The sequence below is a fragment of the Engystomops pustulosus genome, chromosome 8 (assembly GCF_040894005.1).
Source record: "Engystomops pustulosus chromosome 8, aEngPut4.maternal, whole genome shotgun sequence".
Taxonomy (NCBI): Eukaryota; Metazoa; Chordata; class Amphibia; order Anura; family Leptodactylidae; genus Engystomops; species Engystomops pustulosus.
The window spans coordinates 48,748,745-48,761,226 of record NC_092418.1 but is presented as its reverse complement, the minus strand read 5'-3'; the positions used below and the strand labels follow the sequence as shown (position 1 = coordinate 48,761,226).

Sequence of the window (12,482 nt, the reverse complement as noted above, 5' to 3'; positions counted from 1 at the left end):
GGCCCTAGAGGCCCCCCTTTACTAATTAAAAGGCCCTAGAGGCCCCCCTTTACTAATTAAAAGGCCCTAGAGGCCCCCCTTTACTAATTAAAAGGCCCTAGAGGCCCCCCTTTACTAATTAAAAGGCCCTAGAGGCCCCCCTTTACTAATTAAAAGGCCCTAGAGGCCCCCCTTAACAAATAAAAAGCCCCAGCCTACCTTTACTAATAAAAAAAAAAACCCTAGCTACCTTCCTTATACAAATAATAACCCTATATACTTACCCTTGATGTCTTCTTCCGCGTACCTTCACTCCTAATGGCGATCCGCTCACCTTCTGTAGCTCCTGCACCGCGCGCCTCTGGTCACGTGACTTATGCGACCTGACGTCAGGTCGCGTCAGTCACGTGACATGGGCCGCGCGGTACAGGAGCTACAGAAGACGGGCGGATCGCCGACGTGGGACTTGGAGGTAAGTATGGGGCAGAAAACCGGGGCAGCCTAGTTCGGGCAACTTTCCCCTGCGGCACACTCAACCTTGTGTCGCGGCACACTAGTGTGCCGCGGCACACAGGTTGAAAATCACTGGTCTATGCTGTGTGGCAGTATCCACGTCCCCTGCACGCAGCTCAGAGACACTGATCATACTCGCTGATCATATCCTGTCAGCACATGGTGAGCAGAGAGAGAGGCTGTAAACTACAAGCTACAAGGAGATAGGAAGGAGGAGGTAGGCACATATTTGTGAGATGTAGCAGAGCTCACAATGTAACAGCCTTTGTGTACTCATCTCATGTATCTCTGATCTGTCTCATCTCTCCTTCAATGTGTTAGTACAATGTCAGAAGCCAGATGAAAGTGCATATAAACCCTGTACCCCACAGAACTAGATGGGTCATAATGTGTCTGCTTAGAGAGTCCCACCCACACTCTGGGATTTTACACTGAGCAGCATAGAGATTGATAGGAGTTAAAACAGCAATAGAACTGAGTAAATTGTAAGGTAAGGGGTTATAACGATCTTTATTGTGCTAACATTACTAGGTTATTGAGATGTGAGACTTTTTTTTTTTCCTGGGAAAACCCCTTTAAGACTTAAAATACATCTTTGACCCCGTTAAGATTTAATAAAGCTGGTTAACAACCTTCATTATACATGCACTCTGTGACACAGATTTCAGCTGGTAGAGGAGCTGATATCAAAGGGAGCAAGGGGCTGGCTGTTGAAGTTGCAGGGTGGTCTAAGTCAGTGTCGAGGCACAGCTTTGGCAAGGAGAGTTAGAATGCTTATACAAACTCTCTGCCAGGGCAGACAGGAAAGTCATTTCACTGGAAATATTCCTGGTGGGCTGACAAGTCTTGGGGCAGAAAGATCCATGTACACACTTAAAGGGGTTTTCCTATGAATCAAGTTAGTCCCTATCCACAGGAGGCAGGCTATTACACAGATTGACAGTTCTCATAGTAAAAAGACCTGTGGCCTCTGGTGATTAACCCTTGATTTTTCCAGACTGAGACAGTGCCCCCTCGTCTTTTGATTTGATTTAATCTGAAACGACTTGCCACCATATTTTCTTGTACGGACCATTCATATATTTATATTAATAAATCACGTCCCCTCGTCGTCGTCTTTTTTCCACACACACCTCTGTTATAAGCCTGAGCAACCACTTTGAGATATATATATTCATTCATGAGTAATTTCACTGGTGGAGTGGCACATTTATCAAGGTGCAACAGTATGAGTGTTCTAGATTTACTATAGGCTGCATGATATCTTTTTTCCACCGAAATTACAAAGAAGCTATTATGACATTTCTAAACGCAATTGTGTCATGTGCATGCAGCCTAAAAGTTTGTTGCCAATTTTGGTGTGCGCAGCAAAGGTGAGAAGCCATATCGTCTTGTTTAGTTGAATGTGTACTCTGTGCATTAGAGACGTTTATCCAGACATCCATGTTTTGGGGGCACTTTATAAGTTACTGTTTTCATTTAAAAAAAAAGAGTTACTGTCACTTTAAGAAGTTTATAATATTGACTGCCAGCACCGATCCGCACCCATTTAGAATAAACTTCTTTATTCAACAAAAATGAGTGTGTGTAATTGTGGAGCCTTCTCGGGATTGTGAAGCTGGTATTTAGACATAACAGTTGTGGTGCTGTCGACACAAAAATAAATTGGTGGTTAAAAGAACATGCCTAACATACAATGTAGAAATAGATTACTTCTAAAAAGTATGTGTTTTTTTATACTCCTGAAAGACCATTAGAAGTAGCAGAAGTGAGCTTTTGGTAGAGGAGACAGTCTCATGATATCTTAGGTTTTTGAGTCACAGATTTTCTAATTCGGATGTCGATGTCTTGTACGACAGTTCCTTTATTGAACGTCTGTTATTTTGGGTTGGGTTGTATTGTGTTGTTATCCAGTGTTGGGCTACATTTGCACGACCGTATGGGGAAGTCATATGTACGCAAGCTGGCGGCCGTTCATACGTCCCCCATAGACAACAATGGACACACGGAGCAATACGGTGTTCCGTACATGGAGGAAAAAGATAGAGCATGCTAAATCTTTACCCTTGTTATGGCCCGTACGCCATGCATTTCTATGGAGAGGGGAGTGGTCGCTTCTCCTCCTTTCCATGGTGCCAGATGTATATGCCTGTCCGGCTACGGCCTGGGGGGGTATACGATCGTGTAAATGTAGTTTAACCATTTAAAGCCTGGTTAAAATCACATTGTTTGCATCTATCCCGACCTACAGGGAACATGATCATGTATACAGTGGGATGCCTTGTAACCAGGGGCAATGCTAGGGTAGTAAAAGATCCAATGCATGTGTATCACACTTTTAGTAATGCCCCCTCCTGTACATAACCCTCTCACATTTGGTTGTGCCAATAACCACATTACTGAGGGTATATACAGCTACAGAAATCCCTACATGTTACATACAGTGGGGCACATTTACCTACCCATCCCGTTGCGTCCGCCGATCCGGAATGTCCGATGAGGATTTGGAGCTTCCGCAATTCACTTACAGGGTGCACCCGATTTCTTGAATGTGTCGCTTCCCCGCTCGGGTCTGCCGGAGTTCACCTACTTCTTCCCAGTGCAAGTGAGTGCTGATCTTGCGACTCAATTAGAATTTTAAATTCCGCGGTTTGTCCGAAAGCAGTCGGGTAGTCTGACGACCACGCCCCCCGATTTGTGTTGCATGAAAGCTGGTGCCACAATCAGATCGCGTGCGACACAATCCCCTGTGCGATCCAGCGCAGAACAGAAATAGTCAGGAAACCCGACAGATTTGCGGTCCGTGGACCCTTAGTAAATGTATCCCAGTGACTGCTGGTGACATGTCCACTTCACTATTAGGCATCACCAATTCTCCTTCCTTTGGAGTTCACCACACAGACGTGTTATGTCCTTCATTGTCCCGAAATCTTGGTTCTATGAAGGCGCTTTCACATGTTGCAGTTAAAAATGCATAGCAATCAGTTTTGAGGTGGTTTTGGGTGCAGTTTTGTTATTTTAAGTGAACAACATTTGTGGAACAGGTTTCCGCTTCAAACTCAAATTCACCCGTTCAGATCAGTTCTTTCACTTGTTAAATTAACAAAACTTCACCTAAGACACCAGGCGCTCGTTATCCATCACATAACCATCACTGGAAACTCATGTGAGCAAACAGAGGCCCCATCCTACTGCCATGTGTGAACATACCCCCTGTAATGTGCCCATACAGATCTCCCTATGTTCTCCCTCTTACCTCACTCCTGCAGCTCTGCACTGCTTCCCCCTGCAGGTCATGTGATCGTGACTTCATCACAGGTCCTGCAGAGGAAGCAGTGTACACTGTGCAGCTTCTCATCGTGTTCTGTGTCCAGAGGACACAGTTAATGATGAGAGAGAGGAGGATGCCTAGGATCCGGGGCATCGCCAAAAAATCTGGGGCACAAGCCCCGGATCTTTTGACCTAGCGACGCCCCTGCTTGTAACCCTACATTGTAAGGCATACACAGGATGCTAATCTACCAACAATGTGACTATGCCCAACCTCGGGCCAGACGCTCTACTTTCATGCAATGGGCAAAAAACCTATAGTAAATATGCTGTATACAGATTACATATGCTGCAGCATACAGTGACATTCTATAGTGTTTTTCCAACTTTGTAACAAGAGTAATGCATGACCTACTGATGCTCGCAACATATTGTTTTGCCATTTTTTTTAATTTATAGTTTTGTTTTGTTTTTTTTTTTGTGGAAGAACCTGACTGATTTTCATGGAACCTTGATGTTTATATTTGTGGAGATGGTTCCATTACAGTATTTTCAAGAACATGATGTTGTCCACAGGTTCTGAGCTATGTAAAAATACAGGCAACAATGTCAACACTGACAAACCAAAATTGAACAGTAACTAGATTTTTTTGTTTTTAATTTCCCTGATACAGTCTCGAAGTCGAGGTTCAAGACTGAACATTATTATCATCGCTGAAGGAGCCATTGATCAGAATGGGGAACCAATTACATCTAATTATGTGAAAGAGGTATTTCATTAAAATGGCTTCACTTTTAATGTGTTAAAGGTGTCGAAGTATTAAAGAGGACCTTTCACTACCTCACTTACATGGGAATTAGCATACTGTATACTGTACCTATAGCATTCTGTAGGGGCTGCTACATAGAGTCACGGGCACTTAGAATTTTACCTTCTAGCCCCCAAGGTTGCGTAGTTATTAGTCCAGAGATGTGACCATTATAATCGGTGTTTGGTCAGAGAGGAGGAGCTAGGGGTGGAGCTGAAGGCATGTGTTATGCTAATCTTCTCTCATACAGTGTTGAGATGTAATTTCTCTATGTGCATCTAAAGGCTATGTTCACATACATTCTAATATTCTGTTGACATTGCGTTTACAAAGTGTTTACAAAAATGCAATGTTACACGCATTGGTAAGTGACACAAATGCTGCGTAAATGTGACGCGAACGCCACGTAAAAGTGACAAACGCTGTGTAACCGCAAACGTAACGCTTCTTAAGAGTAAACGTGCCGCAAACGCTGAGTAAGAGTAACCGCAAGCAAAACTGCCTTAACATTGTGATTATGTCAACAGTATATTAGCAGAATGCATGTGAACACAGCCATTAGATGAACATGGAAAAAACTCACAGCTCAATATTCATAATAGCTTCTCTGACATTGCCTGCCACTGATTGGTCAGGATGAAAGAAAATTAGCATAACACATGCCTCCAGCCCCAGCTCCTCCTCTCTGACCAAACACAGAATACAATGGTCAGAAACTGGGATTGATGTCTCTGCAACTGGGGGGGGGGGGGGCTAGAAGGAAAATTTAAAGTGCCCCTGAATCTGTGTAGCAGTCCCTACAGGATGGTATGATAATCTTCACATGTGTGAGGTGGAGAAAGGTCCTCTTTAATATTAATTCAAATAAAGTTAATACAAACTGTATTCTCCATTGGGTTCATAAGGCTTGTTGTCTGAAGAATTTGTTGGATTATCTCTCTAATTTGCTATGATACTTATAAAGGGTATCCCACAATACCTTTGGATTGATTTGGGTATGTCTGAAAAAAATTAATAAATGGCGAAAATGTATAAATAGTAATCTAGTATTCGTTTTCTTTATCTAGCTTGTTGTTAAGCGCTTGGGCTTTGATACCAGGGTCACTGTTCTTGGACATGTGCAGAGAGGAGGAACACCGTCAGCTTTCGACCGTGTCTTGGTAGGTATAAGCATTTTTCCAGTACTAAAACTGATTGTTAAAAATTTAAACAATTGATCTTATACTCCTGTGTTTATTAGTTAAGCTTGACCAATACCCAAAGGGTCACTTAATATTAGTTACCTACTGACACCATTTATTCAATAAGCCTGAAGAATGCAGAAGGCTCTTATTTGGAATCTACAGGTTTTTTTTTTTTTTGGTTTTTTTTTTTTCATTTAAGCAATACAATATTAATAAAAATAAATGCACTAATTTAAGCTAAAATATTTTTAGTGAGTTTTTTTTTAATATATCATCTTAAATGTTTCTTTTTACTACAGAGCAGTAAGATGGGCATGGAAGCAGTTATCGCTTTGATGGAAGCAACTCCACGGACTCCAGCCTGCGTGGTTAGTCTGTCTGGTAACCAGTCCGTACGGCTGCCGTTGATGGAGTGTGTTCAAGTCGTAAGTGTATTTTCTCTTTTTGACATTTCTATTATTGAAGAGATCAAAATCTGCAACAATGAGCTTTTTGGCCCACCATTAACACCTATGATGGAGCTGGAAACTTTTTGCTTTTGTGTAGGGGCCTAAACTTTTCTGTGTGATTTTCTACTTTGTTGGCCAAAACAACTGTGCAGTGTTCAGGGGCTGTGTGGATAGGCTAATAATCAAAATTCCTGGGCAACTACTTTAAAGGGGTTGTCCAAGAGTTCCAAAACATTAGGAGCCGGGCTGGGGAAAATGTTTTTTAAAAGTAAACATGTGCTAACCTTCTCCTTGGCTCCTGAAGTCCTGCGCGCGGTCCGTCTGATGTCCCTGTTTACAGGGGCACGGAAGCTGTGCTTGAGGAGTCCCTCCCAGCCGCCCCTATCCCTCAGCATTGTATCAGGTGCTAGAAAATGGTGACTGGTGGGAATGGCCGGTTGGAAGCTCCCCGAGCACAGCTTCCGTGCCCCTGTAAACAAACAGGGACACGGAACAGACGGACCATGACGCGGGACATCAGAAGCAACAAATGAGGTGAGTACATGTTTATTTTTTTTAGAAAGCACACCCCAGGCTGGCTCCTAAATTTTTTTTATCTTTTATATACTTCTTTTCTATGAATACAAAGTTTAGAAACAAGTAAATTGATTTACTTATATTGTGCTCTTTCATTATTTCAGACGAAAGATGTTCAAAAAGCTATGGAAGAGAAAAAATTTGAGGAAGCAATTCAGTTACGGGGAAGGTGAAATATTCTTTCTTATAATTTTGTAGCAATCTTGGAATTAATACTGTATGGTTCAATAAACATTATCTTTAACCCCTTCCTGCTCCGTGGCGGATATATCCACCGCTGAGCGCATGATGTGAAAGTCTTCCTTTCGTGGCTACTGGGGCATGGAGTAGCCGTGCTGTGGAACAGGAGTTACGGCTACTTCACACCCATTTGGCTCTTTCGATCTCTCCTACCCCAGTCTCCAGCGCTCGGCACACAACAGCCTAGGTACTCGACCTGAGATGCCTTAGTAGATAGATCCATGATGGTAGGTTTCCTTTTAATGTCCTCAAATGGTGTATTACACATTTTAAAGCCAAGTTAACATTTGCTATATCAATACAATACAAGTCAATACAAACGGTCCTGCTACACCCACACATCACTGCTAAGTACAAAAACACAACCTGCTACTCGCAACTGATATATAATAAAAGTTTTTACTGTTTATCCAAAAAGGTTTAAAATTTCCTGTATTCTCCCTCTACTCTCCATGTATGTGACTGATCAAATATATATATGAAATCATGAGACTAGATCAATGTTGTACTTCGTGAAATAAAGCAATGTGCGGTATCAAGTAATGACCTTTCCTATGTTGCCACTCACTAAGCTTTTTTTGCCAAAAAGTTGAAAGCTTTTAAAACCTTAGATCAGCATATGTAAATTTACCCATACTAGTCACAAATCTGGGGAGCAGCTTGCCGTAGCCTTGCTAAATCACCCTGTGATGTGTCATCCACATGACCCTGAATTTCTGATAGCAGCCTAATGCCTCCTGAACTGCCAGCCAATTCATACTTTGTGACTGCAATGAGAGCATGACTGGATGGACTTGCTCCCTACCCCTGTGCTGTCACACGGTGCGTTCTTGGTGCACTAAAAAAAGCATCTGTTTTAAACATGCGGTTTACCATGTGTATGGCTGGTTGGAATCTGTTTTTCTTGATTTCTGGAAGTGTAAGCATCTGCATTAACATTTTTCACAGCTTCTTACACTTTCAGAAATGAAGAAAAACTTATTCAAACCAGCCAAACGCAAGGTAACACGTAAAAACACTTGCATTTACAGGGCGTTTAAAAACAAAGAACGCACCGCATGACAGCACCCTAAAGTTGTAAAAGCTCATAACTTGACCTTTTCAGCTACAGAAAGCAAAATAAGAGGCATCAATGGGAAAGGTATTTTTTTAGCCTATGTATGTTCCATTGTTTTTCTTAATCTGTACAACATGACTATTATGCAATGAATAGAGTTTGTGCCTTTCTCTAGCTATGGAAACATTGCTAGCTGCCTTGCTTGTTTTGGTGTGTTTGGTAGTAATCATGCTTGGGCCACCCCGACCGAGGCATAGTGTTTGGTGTGTATCAGTGTCACTTTGTTGTCTTGCTGCTAAACCTAGGTGCTGGGCTCCGCACAAGGTAGCTCTTTCGCTTCCGTTTTGATGTTGTAGGAAGGGATTTATTGCACTTGCACTTTATGACCAGGAGTTTATATGCTATATATTTCGTTGGAGCCATCTGGTTTATGCAAGGATTTATTTGTTGAATTTGTATTAATGTTTACAATATTGAGATTTGGGATACTGATACCACCTTGAACCAGGTACTTAGCTTTGTGACTCGTGATTTACTTGTATGTTTCAAAACTATCTGTCATGGTTGGAGGATGGAGTAAAGTCTTTGTACTTGCCCCATCCTGTGTTGTGTTTTTTTTTTTTTTTTGTAGTAGTAGTTTTTCAATTGATTTTAAATTTCATGTGTATATATATTTTCATGAATTAATAATGTTTGGGATGTTTTATACCTCATGTAGTCATAAATTCAGTAACATTTTTTTCATGACCTCTTTTTATAGGAGTTTTGAAAATAACTGGAACATATACAAGCTGCTTGCACATCAAAAGCCGTCTGAGGAGAAGGTAATAGTCTACTTGTCACTTCATCCAGATTTTACCCAAATATAACCTACATCTTTGCATAGGACTAGTAACCTAGTGCGCCAAGTTTTTTTTTTTTTTTTTGCACCAGTAATGTGCATTGATTGGGACAGGACAGTTTACTCATAGGCACAATAGCCCCTTTTAGAACTTGTTTAGAACCGTTGGCAGCTCCGATATTCATGCACTATTTACATTAGTTTGTATGTTTTTCAAGCTGCTTCTGAATGAATGAGAGAAGGGTTCGCTGTCAAACTTTCTGTTTTCGTTATCTATTCTCTATGGGAGGTAGTATAGCGTTTAGTCTTTGCCTAGCAGCTTAGCTGAGCATTTGAAAGTGAAACTGCTACATATGACAAGTTATCTAACGGTCCATTGTACTGTTATGTTTTGTGTACAAACCCTGAAAGAGTTTAGTTACTTTTTAAAGGTTTAGATAAATCTCAGACAAAATGATGCATTTAATTACCCTAGCTAATTTAATATGGTACCAAAAGAAAATTTAAAAGCAGCACAGCTGTCAAAGACAACAGGTGACAAAATGGTGGGTGCACACACAAAAAAGGCTGGGCTTCAGCTCCTCCTCAAATAGATTCAAAGAAATGGCAGCACAACGAGAGTTGTGATGAAAAAAGTGAACCGTTGATGGCAACATTTCGGCTTTATTTATGTGAACTCTTTTCAAGCCCCCTGCTGCCCAGTATATAGCCAGTCAGCCCCCCATTATGTAGCCAGGCCACCCCCTGTTCCCCAGTATGTAGTCAGTCAGTCCCCTGCCGCCCCAGTATGTATGTAGCCAGCCAGCCCCCTGCCGCCCCAGTATGTATGTAGCCAGCCAGCCCCCTGCCGCCCCAGTATGTATGTAGCCAGCCAGCCCCCTGCCGCCCCAGTATGTATGTAGCCAGCCAGCCCCCTGCCGCCCCAGTATGTATGTAGCCAGCCAGCCCCCTGCCGCCCCAGTATGTATGTAGCCAGCCAGCCCCCTGCCGCCCCAGTATGTATGTAGCCAGCCAGCCCCCTGCCGCCCCATTATGTATGTAGCCAGCCAGCCCCCTGCCGCCCCATTATGTATGTAGCCAGCCAGCCCCCTGCCGCCCCAGTATGTATGTAGCCATCCAGCCTTGGTGGAGCTACATTAAAATTGACACGGCTGAGATTTCATGTGAAATTTTATGCTAAAACTATTGACCTTTATTTTTTATTTTCTTAAAATTTAGAGCAACTTTAGTATTGCCATTCTGAACGTGGGTGCTCCAGCTGCGGGAATGAATGCTGCTGTGCGGTCTGCTGTGAGAATTGGCATTTCCGAGGGCCATAAAATCTACACTGTACATGATGGATTTGAAGGACTGGCAAAAGGACAGGTATTTTCTCACATCAGGTTTCTTGGATTCACCGTAAATCCAAGATCCACTGCCTCAATCATCAGTTTATTAAAAGAAATTGTATACACTGTACATACTGAAACACACATTTTGTTTTTATGTTTTGTCTAGATTAATGAAGTAGGATGGCATGATGTTGCTGGATGGCTTGGCCGTGGTGGGTCAATGTTGGGAACAAAAAGGTATGTGAAAAATGTGTAAATTATAATCTTTCTAGTCTATAATCTACAGTAGTTAATCGTATACTTCAGCAAACCACACGGTCCAATAATGCTGTACTTGGACCTGTCATATCTGCAATTGGTGGGGGTCCATTCAAAAGCCTCATATCATTATTACATTTGAAATGACACTTCCTACTTCCAATCACAGTAACTTGATAATTCATTAATCACACTAAAGACCAAAGCTGTTATGTATGGGAGTGCCCGGCGTAGCTGAGCGCAGTGCTAGGCAGTTTCCACAACTCCCATAGTATTGAATGCAGTAGCAGAATGCTTGCTTGACCTGCTGCTTCATTCAATTAGTGAGAATGGGATTTTGTGTGACTATGATCGGCAGATGTGCCAGCAGTTTGACCTTCACCGATCAGGTTGACAAACGCTTTAATTGTAATATATCCTCAATTGTGATTTTCAGTCATTAAAAACAGGGGTTCAAACACATCACAGCAGCCGAGAAGAGGGGATTTGCCTAATCACATTTCTGTCAACATTGGGGCTTATTTACGAAGGGTCCCACGGCTTCATTTCCGCCAGGTTTTCCGGCGTGTTCGGGGATCGCGGTGCTGTGACAGGGAATTAGAAGGGGATTGTGTCGCACGCGATCAGATTTTGGCGCATCAGCATCGCCTTTCATGCGACATAAATTGGTGGCGGGCCGTCAGACTATCCAACTGATTCGTACAAAACACATATGTACTGGGGCAGGGGATGCTGGCAGGCTGTATACTGGGGCAGGGGATGCTGGCAGGCTGTATACTGGGGCAGGGGATGCTGGCAGGCTGTATACTGGGGCAGGGGATGCTGGCAGGCTGTATACTGGGGAGGCTGTGACCAATGCATTTTTCGCCCTCGGCTGATCAATAGGTTTTCTCCGTTTTTTTTTTGTGGTAAAATTAGGGGCCTCGGCTTATACTCGGGTCAAGTATATACGGTAAGCAGCTCCTAGTGCTACAACAGACCCAGCAATGTTAGTGTTACTGCAGACACTGGCGCACTGTACACTAGAAACGCCGGACCACGTTGGAAGCGGTCTGGCGTATTCATGACGGGGCGGTCCGAGGCACTGCCTCTTCCCTGGTCTGCTCCGCCCACTCCATAGGCCAGCATGTTATGCGGCAGTCACTGACCCCTCATGAATAAGCAGGACTACTTCCAGTGCGGTCCGGCGTTTCTAGTGTACATCGCAGCAGTGTCTGCTAGCATTATCAGAGGTTTCCGCTAACGCTAGCAGTGTAACACTGCTGCATCTGTTTTAGCACTAGGAGCTCCTTACTTTAGTAAGCAGCTTCTAGTGCAGTTTTTATAGGTTTTATAGTTTTTTAACAAATGCAAGTGTTTACAAGATGTTAACACATGTTAAAAATGTGTTAGAATATAAGGGTGCATTAGCGCATTTGTTTTCAAAGTCCACGATTTTATCAATCTTGATTATGTGATACATTTTACAGCTGCCTCATGACCATAGGCAGCAATAGTCTGAAGCTGACTCGCTGAGGTCCATGGGAGTTTTTTGAGGCACAGAAATTTGAGTTGTAAATATCATCTATTGTCAGGAGTAAATACAATTAAGGTAATTTCTCTAGGGCAGTGATGGCTAACCTTTTAGATCCTGAGTGCCCAAACTTCAAACAAAAGCCACTTATTTATGGAAAAGTGCCAGCACAGCAATTTAGGCAGTAATTTATTGCTGAGGACACCAACGCAGTTGAAAGGAGGAGGGCAAATTCGGACTATTTGCAGCTTCTCTCCAGGGTCCCTGTATACAAGAAGAATTGTTGGGCCAGCATTCTTTGAGCCTTGTCAGGTCAACTCTATTCTGGGGTGATGTTCTGGATGCCCACAGAGATTGCTTTGAGTGCCGCCTCTGGCACCCGTGCCATAGGTTCGCCACCACTGCTCTAAGGGGTTAAATTCCATTGTAATCCTGTCTGTATCAGTGTTGTAAATAAGACAT

General features: G+C 42.8%; 1 protein-coding gene across 2 annotated transcripts in view; it reads left to right on the top strand.

Moving 5' to 3' along the window:
* The window catches only part of PFKL (phosphofructokinase, liver type), a 54,930-nt gene that overhangs the window by 22,285 nt on the left and 20,163 nt on the right, over positions 1–12,482 (top strand). For both annotated transcript variants that reach the window (XM_072120870.1, XM_072120871.1), the window contains 7 exons: positions 4,437–4,532; positions 5,639–5,731; positions 6,055–6,180; positions 6,885–6,949; positions 8,838–8,901; positions 10,137–10,283; positions 10,416–10,486. In XM_072120870.1, coding sequence (XP_071976971.1) covers positions 4,437–4,532; positions 5,639–5,731; positions 6,055–6,180; positions 6,885–6,949; positions 8,838–8,901; positions 10,137–10,283; positions 10,416–10,486 — 662 coding nt within the window. The remainder of the gene's footprint in view (positions 1–4,436; positions 4,533–5,638; positions 5,732–6,054; positions 6,181–6,884; positions 6,950–8,837; positions 8,902–10,136; positions 10,284–10,415; positions 10,487–12,482) is intronic.